At 60.3% G+C, this 18,210-nt stretch overlaps 1 protein-coding gene across 1 annotated transcript; it reads right to left on the bottom strand.

Moving 5' to 3' along the window:
- Nucleotides 1–755: 755 nt before the first annotated feature.
- On the bottom strand, nt 756–5,539 carry FAAP20 (FA core complex associated protein 20). The gene is made up of 6 exons (XM_069545816.1): nt 5,439–5,539; nt 5,040–5,175; nt 4,653–4,960; nt 1,706–1,774; nt 1,480–1,531; nt 756–1,357 (listed from the first exon to the last, which is right to left on the bottom strand). The coding sequence occupies exons 1-6, from the start codon at nt 5,489–5,491 to the stop codon at nt 1,163–1,165; spliced, it is 813 nt and encodes a 270-aa protein (XP_069401917.1). The 5' UTR covers nt 5,492–5,539; the 3' UTR covers nt 756–1,162.
- Between the last annotated feature and the right edge of the window lie 12,671 nt (nt 5,540–18,210).

Below are 18,210 nucleotides of genomic sequence, written 5' to 3'. Positions count from 1 at the left end.
TTGGCCTGACCCTGCACAGACACACCAGCCTCCCTGGGTACCCCCAGACTCCCTGGGCACCCCAGCCAGGCCCCAATGGCAGAGCAGCACCTCTAGAACGTGGAGATTTGCACCTCCCCACCCCCCCAAAAATGGAAGTGAGGGACCCTGGGCCAGACTCAGGGCTGCCTGGGCCTGGTGGGTGTGGTAACTCTGTGGTGACATCATCAGGAGGGCTATGCAGTCACCTGGGGAGACCCCAGTGTGCCCACAACGGGGTCAAGTGCCGCCTCAGGGACAGTGACACCTCTGCTCAGACAGTACAGGGGCTGCAGATTTGTTCACACGGCATTGATGTCAACACTGCGGTGGTACGATACAGCCTCCCAGTCGCCAGTGTGGTTGCTGGTGTACAGACCTGTGTGTAACCTGGGTTCCTGGCCAGGGTGATTTTGTGCACGGTCCCATGCTTTTATAAATTTAGAAGGCGAAGGATGTGCCCAGGTGGGTCCAGCGGCTCCAGTCACAACACGGCGTGTCCTCTGATATGGTTCTTGGAAACAGGTGCCTTCAGGACTGTGAAGCAGGAGACACGTTCTGTGGTTTTGTACAGTGAGTGGTGGGCCGTGGCCTTGGCCTTCCTTTTGCAGAGGGCATGCCCACCAGGGCCACGGCTGCTCAAGTCTTGCACGTTTTATTAAAAACTTTAATGACAACGCGTGCTGTCGTCATTTTCATTAAAAGTAGGTGTTTCCAGGAACAAAGGCTTCTGAAGATGCTTTTTAAAAACAAGTTTTATTTTTCAGAGCAGTTTTAGGTCCCTCACTTCCATTTCTGGTGGGGAGGAAGACAGAGACCCCTTCTCCCCAGCCCCTGCCTTCACATCCCCAGGGAATGCACTTGTTGCAAATGAGAGGCTGCACTGACACGTCAAGTCATAAAGTGTTTCCCTGCCCTAAAAATCCTCTGTGCTCTTGCCTGTTTATACGCTCTCCCCACTAATCCTTGATAACTGCTGATCGTTTCGCTGTCTCCATGCGTTCTGCCTTTTCCAGAACAGCCTAGAGTTGGAGTTGCTCAGCTTGTAGCCTTTCACTGTACCGTGTACACGGAGTTTTCCCCCGTGTCTTTTCATGGCTTGCCTGAAGCCTTTCTTGAAAATGCTGACTTCTGGACGGTAACCTTAGACTTTTGCAGCCATGGCTGCGCTGAAGATGAGGCTCTTCCAGAACCTATGGACTGACGGCACAAGAGAGAAGCCCCCCTGCACAGGGCCTCCAAGACAAAGCTCACACAGGACGTCAGCAGGCGGACCTGATCCCTCTCCGCAAATTCCAGGGGCTGCTCTGCCTCCCTGCAGCTGCAGGAACAGGTTCACCTGGGGATTCAAATATGGTCGTGAAGCCCGAGTCAAGTTCACGGAGTCAGCAAAGCATCCATTCCCAAGCCACCCTGAGTTCAAATACTCGCACTGCTGGTGACACTGTCCCTGTCACCCACCTGGGGTTGGTCCGTCTGCTGGGTGCCCCTGTCCACCTCAGTCATCACACCGCTCAGCATCAGCAGAAAAGGAAAAATGAGTCAATGTTTCAGTATCAACACAAAGAGATAGGACATGAGCGTTTCACGCTGACATGCTTTAATATGCAGCTTTTGGGGACTTTAATATGCAGCAGAGAGGAGGTGGCCCAGCCAGGGTGGGAGAGGCACTGGCCGGGCTGCTCACCACTCTATGTCATCCGTACTGTCTGCCAGGCACTGGGCCAGGTGGCTGTCGATGTCCAGCTGCGCCAGCCTGTGAGCAGAGAGGGGAGGGTCATGGGCGGGGAAGGGCACCCAGCCGGAGTATGTGTCTTGCCCTTTCACACCCCTCCTGGGAGGTGATAACAGAAAAACCCGGGATGGTGCCCTCAGCTGGCAGAACGGGGGGCAGGAGTCCCCCCAATGAGAATGGGCCTTTCCAGACCCTGTTCCTGGGTCCAAGGTCCCCAGGGCACCAGACTCCTCAAGCACCTGCATCTGAGGGCCGGGACCCTGTGTCTGAAAAACCCCAAGAATCCACCTGTGGGTGAAGGGTGTAGGTGGGCTCAGCAGAATCAGGCCCTGAGGTGGAGGGCAGGGTCTTCCCCACCCCCTCTCAAGCAGAAGCTCTGTCTCATCAATCAGTCAAACTCTCTGGGTATTTCTGCCTCCACACGTGCCCCAGGTGACCCCTCCCTCCTCTGACAACCACTGGGAAAAGACGGAGTGAAGGGTGGCACCTCCGAGAGCAGTCACTGTGAGGGTGGGTATGCACCTCAGGCCAGACTCAGCCCTGCTGGGGAGGGGATGGTCCATGAGGGTCTGGGCGCTGCCTGTGCTGTCCCTCAGTGGGGAGCACTGTCTGGGGTTTCCTCAGAACCCCCTCAACGAGAGCTCTGAGATGGATCCCAATCGAGCCCAAAGTCTGCTGCATGGACTGATGGCCCAGACCTTCCAGGATATCCAGAAATGCAAGGGGCCTAGGGGCCAGTGAGACCCCATGGGCCGACCTGGGTCTTGTGCAAATGCAGGGACCCATCTTCATGTCAAGTGGCAGTGGAGCCAGTCTTCCTGACCACCCCGGAGCTTGTGGTACAGGGACCTGGAGGGGTGTTTGCATGTAGTCTGTGGAATCCACCATGTAACAGCCCTCAGTGTCAGAGAGGAAGCTCAGAGAACCACCGGTTCTGAGTGACCTGGAAGCACTAGGTTGCCCAAAGCACCCAGGCTGCCTGTGCCTCCTGCAGACCAGTAGCCACCTCCCACCCCCCCCACCCCCACCCCTCCGCTGCTCAGAGGGTGGCAGGGCTTCCCCCTCTGGTCACAGACATTGCCCAGAATCCTGAAAGCAAACGTGTTTCTAGACACAAGACTCATTTCTGCTCCCTCGTGCCCTGGCCTGTCCCCAGGGAGGGGGGTCCCCAAGTTACTCTGCAGCCTTGGGGTGGGGCCTGGCCAGGGCACACTCTCCTTCTTAATCAAAAGGAAGAACGTGTAAGAAGCACTCCAGATGCACAGAGACCCTGGACCGCCCGCACCAACACCTACGCTGAGGCACTCGGCCAAGCCTTAATCTGACTGCTCAAAAGAGCTCAGACTGGAACTTTCTTTCCAACATCCTTCCAAAGTCTTAGAAACTCTCTCCTTAGACTGTTTAGAAAAGCAAGCAATCCAAAAACAAAAGCTGCTCCTACAACAGAGAGGCAGGGCTGGGCTGCCCTGACAGTGTCAGGAAGCTTCAAGGGCATCTTCTGCCAAGAAAATGAATTTTCCTCCAGGGCTTCCGATGATATTTCTGTCCCTGGGTTTCTCTCAACCGGTATGAATCAAGGGGACTTAGTATTTTCAAAAGTGTTCACGGCTTCCTCAGGACTGGCAAGGGAGCTGGTGTCTTCAGCCCACAACCATCCAAGAGCCTCAATATGGGGTAAGAGGTGTGTTCGGTGAAATGCTGGGTCTGAGGACGTTTTACAAATTCTCCAGAGCACAGGCATCTCAGCGAAGCCGCCACACCTGCCCTCCTGCCACGCCAGACCTGTGCCTACTAGGGGGCTTCACCACAGGTCCTCCTGAGGACAGCCACCCCCTCGCTCCCTGCACACTTAACTGTCCAAGCTCTCAAAGGCTTGGTTCCTGTGAAACATCACCACTGGAGGAGCCTGGATATCTGAATGCAGACCGTGTTTTTTCTCCCCTCTGCAGTCTGTGCTGCACATTTTGATAACTGTTATAACTTTTTGTCATCAGCTGCCATTCCCTTCACCCCTAGGGCTGGTTTTGTTTCCAAAAAACCAGGGCCAAGGCATGTAATTCAACACAGGCTCCAGGCCACAGGACACACAGTAAGACCAGCTACCAAAACCTGCCGTCTATCCCCTACATCCGACCAAGCTCCTTCCTGCTGTCCTGACCCCCATGACCCCCATGCCTGTGTCCTTAGCTATGTGACACGTGGCTCAAAAGCTGGACAGGTGGAACTTAGCAAAGTCAAACTCCATCACCTTACTTTAAAAAATGCATATATATCAGATTTCTAAAACAAAGGCATCTCTAGACACTGAAACAGAGTCTTCATTTTTTAAACCCACAGTCCACCCACGGGGAAGGTTGTCGGAGGGACCATAACAAAAAACTGCTCTATGACCCACAGCCCAGACTCACCCTGGAGGCAGTCTCACCAGCGGGTGTCAGTGTGGACCCCAACAGAGCCAGAGCCTCCCTGCCCTCCCACCATAGTGGGTATGTCTGGGAGGCTGCAGCCTGTCATCAGGGTCTCAGGCCAGTGCACCTGCAGCGGGACCTTCAGACCCCCAGCCCTGTGCCCTCCAGCTGATCAGCACCACTTCTGCACTTTGCCAACTTTCTATGCATGAAATTTCACTTTAAAAAGCCAAAGTTGAGCTAAGGCACCCTAGCCCTGGGTTGGGAAGATCGCCTGGAGAAGGAAATGGCACCCCACTCCAGTATTCTTGCCTGGAAAAATCCCATGGACGGAGGAGCCTGGTAGGCTACAGTCCATGGGGTCGCGAAGAGTTGGACAGGACTGAGCGACTTAACACACCCTAGGCTTCAGAAATTGCCTGTGGTTTCCAAACAGGGCAGGGGCCACGGGGGTGGCAGTGGAGGAGAGGGAGGCCCAGAGGGCCACTCACCCCGGGACGAAGTCGACTTGGCACATGGGACAGCTCTGCAGGGTCGTCGCACCGTCCACTGACGGCTGTCGCTGGGAGGGCTGCTCCTCTGACAGCTGCTCCTCGGCGCTGGGGGTTCCGCGGAGCTCGGGCGCTGCATATTGTTGGGGGGACCCCGTGTGCCCCCGGACCGCGCTGAGCACAAGGTCGGAGCCGCCCGAGTCCCCGCCTCGCCCCGGCGGGGGCGGCGGGAAAGGCGTCCAGAAAAAGGTCTCGGTTCCCACGGTGAATCTTTCCAGGGGCGGGCGCTCAGGACTGCGCTTGGGCTCCTGCAAAAAGGAGTCGTCGGACCGCGCCCGCCTGCCCGCCCCGGCCCAGCTGGAGACGCGGGGATCGCTTCACACGCACCTGGCCGGGGAACGCGGGCAGCGGCGGCAGCTCGCCGTCCTCGTTCAGGTCTGCGCTCGCGGTGCGCAGCAACTCAGTCCACAGCTTCGCGCACTCGCCGCCATCCGGGAGGGACCCGGAGGTATTGCTCGGAGGCCTGGGGCGGCGAGGGTGGGCATAATCACAGCACAGGGGAAGCGGGGAGCGGGGCCCTCGGGGAACAGGAAGGACTCAGCGGGGAGAGACGGTGGGTGCAGCTCGGCAATGGGGCGGGAGGAGGGCTGGCGGGGCGGGATCTAGGCGAGTTCCAGGGAGCACGTGGGGGCGTGACACCCGGCTACCGCTGGGCCGGGGACACTAGGCCCCATCCGGGACCCTTCCCGCCCCCCGCCCCCCGCTGCCCCCAGCCTCCAACCTCACCCGGCCCCAGAGGGCGGCCTCCGGCGGCTCAGACTTAGCCGCGACCTCCGCATAGCCTCTATCCGCCCAGACGCCCAGCGTCCGGCGGAAATGAGCTGCTGGAGCGCCAGGCGCCGCCCCCGGCAAGACCCCGCCCACAACAAGACACACACCCCAGTCGCCCGCCCTGGGCAGCCCCGCCCAGACAAGAGCGGGTCTAGGGCCCCCTCCTCAATGCCCCAGCACCCCCCGGAGAGCTGTGTGGACCCGAAATCACTCCCATCTGGGCGCTGGACTCGACCCCCAGACCATGGGGTGACCTCCCTCTTGTGGCAGTATCGGAGGGAGGGAGACGGAGGTCAGGGTTGCTCCCTGGAGGCAGGACTGAGGTCGCGAGGCTGCCTTGCCCTGAGGGAGCCATTTTCCAGCTGAGCCGGGAGGTGCCGCCCCACCCCTCAGGCCTGGGGTCTGCTCTGCAGAGACCTCGGAGGAGGAGGAACTGGGTGGGAAGGCGGCCGGGGGCCCTGGCGTCCCCACTCGCCGCTGGTCCTGGCTCTGCCTCCTTCCTCTGGACAATCCTGAGCCTGGGAGAACCTTCTCAGGACGTCCGCGTTTCCTTACAGGAGGGAGGAGCCTAGTTTCCTTAATTAAGAGACGAAGTGAGAAGACCAGGGTCCGGGTGCTCGGAGGGCCTGCGAGGAGCTTCCTGGACACCCTGGGCCCCAGGCGCTCTCGCTGAGCCAGCGACCTTGCAATCCGCCACTTGGTGGCAGCAGATGCCCAGCCACCCTTGTCTGTTCTGCTGGTGCAGTCGGTGCCTTGGGGTCCCACCAGGGCTGAGGGGTGCAGGGGATACTGGGTGGCAGCCTTCTCCTCTCCAGGCCACAGGCAGATGCCACTGGGGTCATGGGCTCTCCCTGGCTCCTCCCCAGCCCCACAGCTTCGGCAACTTTGTTCTGCACACCCTTCTGCAGGAGCTCCCATAGTCTCCTCACCTCCGCCCCTCGTCACATCACAGATTGCCTCTTCCAACTTGGATCTGTGGCACCCCCCCATGTGACACACTCCAGCCCCCAGGCGCCCCTGTCCCCAAGTTGAGGCCACTCAAGTGACCTCCATCCAGCTGCCATGCAGACCTCCAGAGCAGAGTGGACTCTTCTGGGCCAGGGACTGGTCTAGAGGCTGAAGATGCCTGGGGGAGCAAATGAGACAGAGCTCTCACCTGGAGCCTGCCAGTTCCTGGGAGACAGCCTGTGCGTGTCTAAACAAGGGAGCTGCTACAGTGGGTGGTCTTGGGGCCCCAGAGGAGGTGACCCGCCACTTTCCCAGGTGAGAGAAGCCCGGGTGAGGGGACTCACAGGCGGGCCGGGAATGTCACAGGGGCTGGTTGACTGAGGACCCCCGAATGGCTCGTGTCTGTCGTCCCCAGCCACAGCCCCCCTACCCTCACCCTGGCTTCAGTCTCCACTGCTTCAAAGCTGTTCCTAGAAGCATCACTGCATATCTGCATGCCCGCCTGGAGACTCTCAGGAGGAACACCAGTCCTCCCCAAGGCAAGCAGGACCTACCAGGCCTCAGACAGCCAGCCTGTGCCCAGCTCTCAGGACATGCTGGAAAGCTGTGTGGGGACATCTATGTGAGCAGCTGATCCCCACAACAGGAGCCCTGGGGTCCTCAGCATCCCAGCCATTTCCTCTAAGGACCTCACACTGCCAGCTCCCAGACCCAGGAAGGGTAGCTTGAGGCAGGAACCAGGAGGGTCTCAGGTGGACCCAGGACAATGGGGAGGCCTGAGGGCAGGTCCCGGGGGCTGCCAGGGGCTGGCTGAGCCTGGCTCCAGCCTTCAGCATGAGGTGAGCGGGCACCCACTCTCCTTTGGCCTTAATCACCCTAGGGGTCTCCTTTACCCTGGGCTGCTGGTGGGGGCAGAATGGAGGCCCTCGGGGCCTGCATGTGGGGATGGCAGAGCCAGAGCGACATGTCAAGGCTGTCTCCGGGGGCTTCTCCTCTCTGGTTTCATCCGGCTGCTGGGGATTAGCTCCCCCATCATCACCAGGACCTCCAGCCTGGGACACTTCCACCAAGAACAGAGCTGGGGTGACCCCTGTGCCAAGCACATGGCAGGTGCTGGCCCCAGCAGGAGTTCTAGCCCCTCGGCTGGCGCTCTCCCGACAGCTGCCCGCCGCCTGCCCAGCCTGCACGGGGACCTTCTGGAGGTGGAAGGAGACTACCTTGTCCCAGCTGTCCCGGCGCTATGAGCAAGATGCAGTGCCAGGAGGGGGGCTGGAGGAAGTTTAAAAGTTGAACTTGATTAAAAGTCTCCTATTTTCTGAGCCATCTGCTGCAGTGAGGGGCCATGGGCTTTACTGGGAAATAATTTCTGATTGGGACTGACGCTGCACTATGGAAATGAGATTTTTACAAGCCAAATTCATGTTTACAGAGAATGTTTCAGCGTTCTGAAGGAGGTACCCCTCCAATGAAGCAGAAAAGGCTCCAGTGGGTGGGGGTGAGGGGGTGACAACCCCACCCTGCAGCCGCAGGCAAGGCCCAGCTGAGAGACTGCTACCCCCGGGTGCTCTGGCTTCATCTGTTATGGCAAACGAAGTCCCCTTTCCCCTTTCCTCCCCTCCCAGAATCAGGGTGCCATTTGCTGCCAGCTGGTCAGGGCCCAGACCTTTCCAGCACCTTCTGACTACCAGGAGCCACAGGTATCTGGGCTCCTGGTATCCTCGGAGCCTGGTGACTGTGCTCTGCCCTCCTCTCCATGGAGTGGGTCTTGCCGCTGACTGACCCACGCCGAGGCCTCCAACTCTGAGGCAAGCCGGCAGGGTAAGATCTGTTGGCTGGACCCCAGCTGGCTGGTGAGGTCCGAGCCCCACTTGGCTTCCCCACACCCTCCTTTGATTGCTTGAGGGTCAGTTCTGCCATCAGGGCTCCCGGCAAATGGGGTCAAGACAGCGCAGGCAGGCAGAGTAGGGCCTGAGCCTGGCGGGTACAACCAGCCCCGTGGAGCAGCGCAGCCTCTGATTGCCAAGTGAAACTGGGGACTGGGCTCCTGTCCTCCATGTGGGTGCCCTGTTGGTGCCTGCGCCGCCCAGCCTGGTCTTGAGAGCTGGAGCCCAGCTTTCCCAGGTGGCCACACCTGCTGGCCTGTGGGTGCCAAGCGGGCAAGCAGGCCTGGAGCCAGGTGGTGGGATTCGTGGGCATGCGGAGCTCCAGGCAAACAGGCTGGGTTGAAACAGTTGTCTGGGAAACACTGCAGGATCCACTGGGCAACAGAGCGGGCGCTCGGGGCCCACTCACCCTTGTGGAAGCGAGGGCACCACAGCTTCCTCGGGACCCCTCGTCACGGCTGCAGAGGAGTGGGTGTCCGTAGCCAGGAGCCGGCACTGACAGCAGGCTAAAGCCAAGGACAAGCTGGGCCTCCAGCCCCCACTTCAAGAGCCTGAAAGTAGTGGGGCAGCCAGGCGGCGGGGGAGAGACGGTGGCCTGTGACCAGGAGTCCACCCTGGCTACCACCTCTCGCCTGGACAGCCACCCTCTCCCAGCATGCATAGCGAACCTTGTCCTCCCTGAGGTCCCCTCCGCTCCTGCCCCAGCACCCTCCTCTGCTGCTGCCCTGTGCTCCCCGCCCCGTCTCTGTCCCCACATCTCCACCCCTACTGACCCCTCGGCTCTCCTCTGGGGCCTGCCTGCAGAGAAGCCCTCCTGACCCTCCCCAAACCCATCACCTGGCTGGGTTTTCCTGCTCCGCAGTGGGACTCATGGGCCCAGGGTGCCATGTCCTTCCCATGGTGTCCCCGAGCTTCAGGAGTGCCAGGCCCATAGGAGGTGGCATGGGAGCCAGCGGGGGCACCACCTTGGCTCCTGTGGAGAATGTCAGTCCAGCAGACACCAAGCTTTGAGGCTACTGGGCAGCCGAACAGTGTCCCTGGGAACGTGAGAGTGTGACTTTGATGGAAATGGAGTCTTTGCAGCTGGAATAGGGTTAAGACGGTGCCGTGCTGGGTCAGGGTGGTCCCTGAGTCCAGCACAACTGGTGTCCTTGCATGAAGATGCATGGCTGGATACAGCCACACAGAGACCGACCAGGTAGCAGTGGAGGCAGCGGGCGGAGGGGTGCAGCCACAAACCCAGGAACACGGAGCTGCAGAAGGCCGGAGGTGGTAGGAAGGGTCCTCTCCAGCGCCTCCAGGGGGCTGGGGCCCCCGCAACGCCCCGAGTGTGGAGTTCTGGCCTCCAGAGTGTGAGGGTGGACCCCGTTGCTGTGGCCCCCAGTCGGTCATTTGTGCAGCAGCCACTGGACTCAGACACAGGGACTCGCCAAGCTGGCAGCACCACATGTGGGTTGAAGACCCCAAGTGCGGAGGAGGAGGAGGCAGCAGGGTGTCCTCTCTCACCCAGGGTCCCGTCAGCATCCCCAGGACGGGGAAGCTGCTGTCCTGTGGCTGAGAACGTGGCCTGAGGAGAGCCAGCTCTGCAAGTGTCCTGGGGAGAAGGCCGGGTCCAGGGTGGGGCGGGACCCTCCTCTCCTCTCCGCCGCCCCGCCTCTCCCCCTCCTTCTCCCTCCCCCTGCCTCTCCCCTCCCCCTCTGCCTCCCAGAGATGGCAGCCTCTCCAGATGGAGACCCCGGGGTGGACCGGCTCCTCACTGCAGTGGCCTCTCACCTGCTTACTTACAGCTGATCTGCTGACCGGAGCCTGGGCTCCTAGGCCCCCACTGCATCAACCCCCTCCCCCGTTTCTGTGGAAGCCATCTCTGATTTCCCGCTGTAGAGGGCCTGACCCAGAAAGCTCCGAGCCCCTCCCTGGGGGCCTCTCGGGGCAGGGCTGTCCTCGGGCAGGGCTGGGCGTCCCCCCCAGAGGTGCTTCTGGGCTCAGCTGCATCCTCTCCTTGCTCCCCCTCCTCCTGCTCCTCAACCTCCTCCCTTCCCTTCCCCCACCAGCCCCCCTCCTCTTTTCACAAGAGCACAAAGACTTTAGCCCCTCCCCGTATGGACTCGGAGGCTAGGTCAGGGGTCAGCAGACGGTTGTTTGGCCTCCCTGGCAGGCCAACGGGTAGGAGTGTGTTGGGGGCCCCCCACCACAAGCAGCTGTGCACCTGGAGTTATTTTACCTGCTTCTGAGTCTCACAGGGACCCCAGCCTTTAGCCACCAGAGGTCCCAGCAGCAACCACAGGTCATGAGTCACAGCCTGAGACTCTGCAAGAGATGCTAGCCCCTGGCAGAGGACCTGTGTCTCCTCTTTCCACTGCCAGATTTGGGGCAGCAACTGGTCAGGGCATGGCTGTCTGTGTCTGTTCTGGAGGTGGGGGGCAGGAGAGGGCGAAGCCAGCTTTCTGACCTGAGACTCCTTGGCCTCATCATCCAGGAGGCAGGTGGGACCCCAGGTCCCACCTCCCATTGCCCTGGGTACTGGGCTGCTCCAGCCTCAGCTGCCACATGGCCCCCAGGTACCTGGCAACTCCCCAGGCCAGAGGGAAGCCCGGGTCCTGAGTGCCCCCTTTGAAGCCTGCAGGGGACTGTCTGGCCAGTGAGAGCTGTGGCTACAGCCCTGTGAGTCACTTCTCTGAACCGGCTTCACTGTGGCCTGAAGCCCAAGGTAGGGCCAAGCAGGACATGGCTGGAGTCAAGCCAGGTGGCCAGTAGGTACCACCCAGGCAGCCCCACCCTGCCCAAGCCGCCTTGGCCACTTGACCATCCTATCCTCTGCTCCTAGGGCCTCCATCTCCCCTCCTCCTCCTCCTGGGGCTTCCACCCCCTCAGCCATTCCACAGGGCCTGAGTGGGATGTTGGCAGGAGGGAGGGAGGGTTCCCGGCCAGGGCAGAAGCCCAGGGGGAGAGCAGGCCCTGCTCAGTCCCAAGGCACCTTCAGGCCCATCTGGCTGCTGAGAAGAAGAGTGGGGGAGGGGACCAGGAGGCAGGGACAGGGCACTTGTGTTGGGCCATTCTCCACCTCCCTGAGCTGCTGCGCCCACCTGCCAAGAAACCAGTACCCCCGTCCCCAACATGACTGGGCCCCCAGTGGGGGCAGTAAGGGCCTACCAGGGGTTCAGTAGGCTCTGGAAAAGGGGTGCAGCCCACTCTTCCCCTGCCACGTCCTTCCTCTCCCTCAGGAGCAACCAGGGGCCCTCCGTGGCTAAGCCCTCCCGACCACATCACTGGTCACCCCACTTGGGCTGGGCGTAGCTGGGCCACCCTTCCTGGCAGCCCCAGCACACATGCGTCCCCCTCTCTGGGGCCAACTGAGCCTACACGGTCCTCCTCTGGGTTCAGCCTGGCATTGACTGTCCACCTACTCAGGAGGGGAGGTGAGGCAGGTCCCTGATGGCTCAGGACCACTGGGATGCAGGGCTTGGGGGCCGCATCAGGTCCACAGCTGTGGAAGCTACTGGACAGGACTGGCAGCTGGGCGGCCTCCCCAAGCTACTCCCCCAACACCTCGCCCACAGGCACCCCGGTTCAGGGCTCACTTCTGGGGGTACTCACCCTGTGTCGGAGGTGCCGTGCCTACCCCACGGACAGGTGGGATGCCAGCCCCCATCATCAGCTATTCTAATGAGCCCTGAGCTCTGAGCAGGGACTTAAGCCCATGTCTCCTGTGCTGCTGCCTGGCTGGTGGCCTTGCTAACTCGTTGCCCCTGAGTGGCCACCTCGGGGGTGAAGGTGGTACAGGTGCTCCAAGCACTGCAGAGGGCAAGGGGCAGCTTCTCTGGACTGGGAGACCCAGGCCAGGAACAGGCAGGCAGTGAAGCCAACTCCTTCCATCCTGGGTGCCCATTTGTCCCACAGGCCGTTCCTGAACTAGGAGAGGCCCCCTGAGGTCCTTGGGGAGAGGATTACCCACCCGACTCTGCCCACATGCAGCCAACCCAACTGCCAGGGTCTGCTGACCTGCAGCTGGTGCATGTGGCCAGTGTCCCTCTGGTGTCCCCAGGCCTGGACACCTGGCCTGCCCCTCAGTTAATAAAGACTGCCCCAAATCTCCTGGACCACCACCTCCTTTGAGGGAGCTATTCCCCTCTAGGTGCCCTGGGGAGGTCGGCCCCCTGGAATAGAAAATTTTCCTCCCCACGTGATGAAAGTGGCTGGCCAAGGTGGCAGGGAGGATGCGGTTGAGACCTGGGGCCACCCAGGACTTCAGGCAGTGGTGGGCGATGGGCCTGTACCGAGCGTCCCAGGGCACCCTGCACCGCAGGGCCCTACGGACTGACCCAAACGGCATGGCCCTCGCCAGGTCCCCGGCTCCTGCCCCCGGTGCTTCCCGGGGCTGTAGTCAGTTGTCCTCAGGTTGCCCCACTGTGCCTTTCTCCGACCTGCCCTCTCCCTCCCAGCCTTCGTCCGTCTGCCTGTTCCTCCTCTTGGGTCACTCAAAATTAGAGCAGCCATCCCTGAAAAGGGAAAAGGAGAGTGAAATTAATCGTAAAAATATATTTCACTTTAACTCAACGTATCGAAAATACTGCCTTTCAACATGGAATTGTATGTAAATCATTAGTATGTTTCCACACATTCTTCTCTTTACACTGGGCCTTTGCATTCAGAGTACCACTCCAGGAGCCCAGCTGATATATGGCTGCCTCCTGCGAAGGAGCCTGGGCACACAGGAGCCCCTGCCAGGTGCCCGCTGGAGCCCGTGGTGGAGATCTGGGTCTCCTGAGTGCAGGTGCACTGTCCCTTCAGTCGTGTCCGATTCTCTGCGACCCTGTGGACTGTAGCCTGCCGGGCTCCTCTGTTCCTAGGATTCTCCAGGCAAAAATACTAGAGTGGGTTGCATGCTCACTCCCAGGGGCTCTTCCCAGCCCAGGGATCGAACCCACATCTCTTACATCTCCTGCACTGGCAGGCGAGTTCTTCACCACTAGTGCCACCTGGGAAGTCTGAGACTCTCCTGACCGCCCCCCAAATACCACATCAGGGTGCCAGAGAGCGCTGAGACGGGCAGCAGGAGCCCCCTCAAGGCCCACCATCCTCCACCCCGGGCCCGGCCTCTGTACCTCACCTGTGGGCTGGCCTGGGCCCCGAGCCTTGGACACACCCTCCAGGCAGGGAAGATGAGTGACCACAGGCCTCGGTTTCCCCGTTTCCTTCCAGCCTGGTCTGAGATCTGATGCCTACTGGCAGGGACAGAGATGCCCGGTGTCTTACTCTGTTCAGGCTGTTGTAACAAGATACCACAGATGGTGGATGTAGAGAGCATAGATTTCTCTCTTGGTCCTGGAGGCTGGCAGTCTGAGGTTGGGTGCTAGCATGGTTGGGTTCTGGTGAGGCCCACATCCAGGTCCTGTTCCTCATGGGGTAGGGCACAGCTGTGAGGGCTCTAATTCTGCTAGTGCGGGCCTCACCCTCGAGACCCAGACACTTCCCAGGTGCCCTACCTCCCCAACTGGGGTTAGGTCTCAACACAGGAATTTGGGGGCCTCAAGCATTCAGGCCACAGCATCTGCGTGGCTCTCAGGCACCCTGCAGCCATGTTCCAGGTGCTTTCGTCACAGGCATCCTCTGGGGTAGGGGAGGAATAGGCGCCCCTATGGATTCCCTTGCAGGCCTGGCTGCAGACAGTAGGTGATGGCCCAGCTTCCTCCTGGGAAGCAAGGTCTCCTATCCTGGAGACCTGGGTCCCCCTGCAGGCCCGCACGGCACCGTCAAACACACGCTCTGCAGGGAAGATCTCTGCAGGGAAGATCCTCATGCTGTCCAGGCTCCTTGCCAAGCCCGCCAGCCAGGCCATGAGTCCAAATGCTCAGACAGAGACGCTGCTGTCAGGGCCGGACTCTGACTCCCAAGAGGAAGTTCAAAATGAAACAGTTTCACTAGTGAAAGAAAAGTTGCAGAGCCAAGCACAGATACCAGAAGTGGGAAAGCAGTGCTCTGAGTGCTTCCACCAGATGGTGCAACTTGGTGAGGGTCCCTCTCCTGGGCAAGGCGCCCCATTCCACCAGCTGCCAGATGCCCACCCAGCCAGCACTGGTGGCCCGTCCTCAAGGTGGGGTACAGGGTTTTATGATACAGGCCCCCAGTGCCCCAGGGGTAGACAGGACAAACTACAGGGGTGGAGAGGAGTGTGTTTCTCCCCAGGAAATACATGCTTATGGAAAAAAAAAAAAAAACCTGAGAACTTTGATTTGCTACATTCCAGAGAGGGGGCAGCTTTTTACCTGGCATGATGGAGCAGCCCCAGACTCGGGAACTGCTGGCAGAGCCGGGTCCTGGTCGAGGCAAGTGGGCCCCATGTGGCTTGGAGACCCAGGGTGACCTGTCCCCTAGATGAGGGAACCAGGGCCTCTCCCCTTGGTCCTCCGGAGCAGGCCCTGCCTTCTTAGGTGTGGACAGGTGGACACCTGGAGCCAGGAGAGGTTCTGTGTTCCCAAACTCTCTGGGGCAGCCGCTGCCAGGAAGTGGCCACATTTCCCAGGGGGAAGGAGGGCGCACTAGTGGGGCCCTGCCCAGCTGGGCACTGGGTGGTCAATTCTGCGTGCATAGGCCTCAGGAGGGCCCTGGCCTGCTGGCCCTCCCAGCCAGCTGGACCTCGGTTGTGCTCCTGCCTGAGGGTTTTTCCATCCTGTGCTGAAGCCTCAGCACTTCAGGCAGGCCATTCCGCTCAAAACCACAAGTTCTGTGTGTGGATCTGTGTGTTTGTATGTGTGTATGGCTCTCTGTGTCTATGTGTGTGTGCGTGTGTCTGTATCTGTGTGTCTGCATGTGGGGCGAGGGTGGGGGTCTATGTGTATGGCTCTCTGTGTCTATGTGTGTGTGTGTGTGTGTGTGTGTGTGTGTGTGTGTGTGTGTCTGTATCTGTGTGTCTGCGTGTGGGGCGGGGATGGGGGTCTGTGTGTATGGCTCTCTGTGTCTATGTGTGTGTGTGTGTGTGTGTGTGTCTGTATCTGTGTGTCTGCGTGTGGGGCGGGGATGGGGGTCTGTGTGTATGGCTCTCTGTGTCTATGTGTGTGTGTGTGTGTGTGTGTGTGTGTGTGTGTCTGTATCTGTGTGTCTGCGTGTGGGGCGGGGTGGGGGTCTGTGTGTATGGCTCTCTGTGTCTATGTGTGTGTGTGTGTCTGTATCTGTGTGTCTGCATGTAGGGCGGGGGTGGGGTCTCTGTGTGTGGGTGTATATGTGGGTGACTGCATGTGCACGTCTTGTGTTCTCTGCCCCAGAGCTGAGTCCAAGGCTCACCCTGAATGAGGTGCTTCCTGCGGGGAAGGAGGCCGAGGCTGAGGGGCTGCCAGGCGTGCTGGGCGGCGCCGGGCCCCTCTGGGGAGCCTCCCTGGGGTGCTGGTCTCAGCCCGCCTCCTGCCCGCCTTTCTTCCTCTCAACTTTGCCCTCACTCCCCTTCCCCCACTCCTTCCTGGCAAGCAGATGCAATCCAAACTTGTGAATGTCTCCCCTGCAGTTGTCCATCAGCTCGTCCAAGTTAAATATTACTCACCGAGATGCGAGCCCGCTGGGCAGTGCTGGCCTGGAGGTGGACCGGTCTGGGGAAGGTGCTGGGCAGAGGCCAGTGCCAGGCCTGTGGCATCTGTGGGTGCTGGGGGTGGGGCTGGGGTGGCAGCCAGGAGCCCGCCAGCCTCGGCCTCACCCTTTGAAGGGGCTGTTTCCTTAACCCCTGCACTGTGCCCAGAGCAGGCAGGAGAGTGGGCAGTGGGTTCCTGGGGAGGGCGGGGCATGGAGGGGCCACCCAGGGACTGAGAGGGGCTTGGACTGGGCTGGGAATGGCTTTCCTCCTGGTCGGTGGCTCCTGCCCTGTGCCAGGCTAGGGGCGGGACTGGGGACAAAGTGCTCGGAAGAATAGCCTGTCTCTTTCAAATCAACCCCTTTCCTGGCCCCCAGCAAAGTAGAGGAACTGGGGTCTGGTGGCTGGACCCCTCCTCCCCTGGGGAAGAACCTCCTGCTTCCCCTGGCAGCTTCTCCATCCACCTACCAGCAACGGGCTGTGGCTCTGGGGTCCTTCCTGGCTGGCTCAGAGCAGGGTCCCCCAGACCACCATCCTCTGTGGGCAGCAAAGCTGGGGGAGTCACCAGGGCCCACCTCCCCTCACCACCTGCTCCACTCTCTGCACGGACCCCAATGGGACCTGGCCGCACCCAGCCTCAGGGCCTTTGCAGCTACTGTGCCCTGCACTCACCTCTTACCATCACAGGGCACTGCTGGAATGGACCTCATGAGAAGCACTATCCCCCTCGCTTGGTATCCACCCACCTCCCCTTGGTCTGTTCTTAAAAGCATATACCCCCGACTAATACAGAACATGTGGAAATTTCATTTTTCATTGTCTCCCATGAAAACAGAAGCACTTGAGAACAGGAATTCTTTTCTGCTTGTCTACATACATATCACAGTTTGGCCCTTGATAAACCTGGTGGAGGAGACCGATTCCATAGTCATGCCTGGTATGGGGGTCTCACCCACAGCCACACATTGCCTCTCAGGGTCAGAGCCCCCGGCCTGCACTTGAATCTCAGCCTAGGGTCCAAGAATTCCGAACAGGGCCCCCTGTGAGAGGCCCGCAGGGTGCGAAGGAAATGCGGGGCCGTGGCTGTCCCAGAAGTCTGAGCCACCACATAAAACCCTGCGGGAGGGAGCTGTCTGGTGGCCTAATGGTTAGGATTCCTGGCTTCATTACCTGAAAACCATGACCAAGGAACTGAGATCCCTCAAGCCATGCAAAGTAGCCAATAAAATAAAATAAAATATTTTAAGACAAAAACAAAACCAAGGAAGAGAGTAGAAGAACAGAGCCCACGCAGTCACCTGTGGTAATGGTGGGGCTGCTCCTGATACGTTCCAGGACTACAGGCCTTTCATCCTTAATCTTCACACCTGTAGCATGAAGCCTGCCCCCCCACCCCTCACTGTCCAAAGCCCCTCAGACCTGTGTCTTCTGTGGAGCTTGCAGGGGTGCGTGCTTAACTGGACAAGGCCACATGTCCCTCCTGCTGGAGCCACCTCCACTCAGGCAGCAGAGTAGATTCAGGCACCCAGAACCCAGTGCCTGGGTCTGCACCAGCCTAGGCCCACTCTCTCGGGGCTTCCTCCAGGCCTGAGCCCTTCCAGGGACACAGCCTCAGGATGGGGAGGCCCCTGGGGGAGCCGTGGAAGGCCCACCTGTGCCCCCCGAAAGCTCTCTGCACACCTTTGTGCACAAGCCTGTGTGGGGCTCTGGAGACAGGGCCGCCCACCTGCCTGCCTCCTGCCCAGACCTGTGAGTGTGCCTGCCGGTGTGGACGGGGGCGAGTTGGGACTTCACACCTGAAATCCAGTGGGAGGGCAGGAATGTGAGTCTTGAAACTACCTTCCTGCCGTGTCTGTCGTTTCTGGGAGCAGACACGGCAGCTCACGGCTACCCCAATGTCTTCTCTGCCCTTCCAGATGCTGTCAGGACGGCATGTGGCCGTGACCCTCGGCCTGGCCCATGCCAGCGCTTCTGACCCTCGCAGAGCAGCCCTGCCTGCCCGCCCTCCCTTCGGCCCCAGACCCAGCATCTGCTTTCTGGCTGAGGCTGGTGGAGGTGGGTTTGGGTTACTTTGGCCCCGGGCCCTGTGGGGTGATGGGGAGGAGCAGACTCTCTGCAGGTCCAGGGCTGGCCCTCCAGGCTCCTCCGTGGGAGGAAAAGCTCCTTCTGACTGTGGCAAGGACATAGGGAATGCGGGCTCTCCAAGCCTTGACTGTCTGTTCTGCGAGGCCCTGCTGAGACGTCTCGGGCCTTTTGGCAAATGTCTGAGTCCCCAGGAGTGGAGTGGGCCTCCAGTCCTGAGTGCCCCCAACATCCGTCTGGGCTAAGGGCAGCCCTCGGG

Source organism: Ovis canadensis, chromosome 12 (genome assembly GCF_042477335.2).
Source record: "Ovis canadensis isolate MfBH-ARS-UI-01 breed Bighorn chromosome 12, ARS-UI_OviCan_v2, whole genome shotgun sequence".
NCBI lineage: Eukaryota > Metazoa > Chordata > Mammalia > Artiodactyla > Bovidae > Ovis > Ovis canadensis.
Note: the sequence above shows the minus strand (reverse complement) of the source record. Positions and strands in the feature narration are given on the sequence as shown.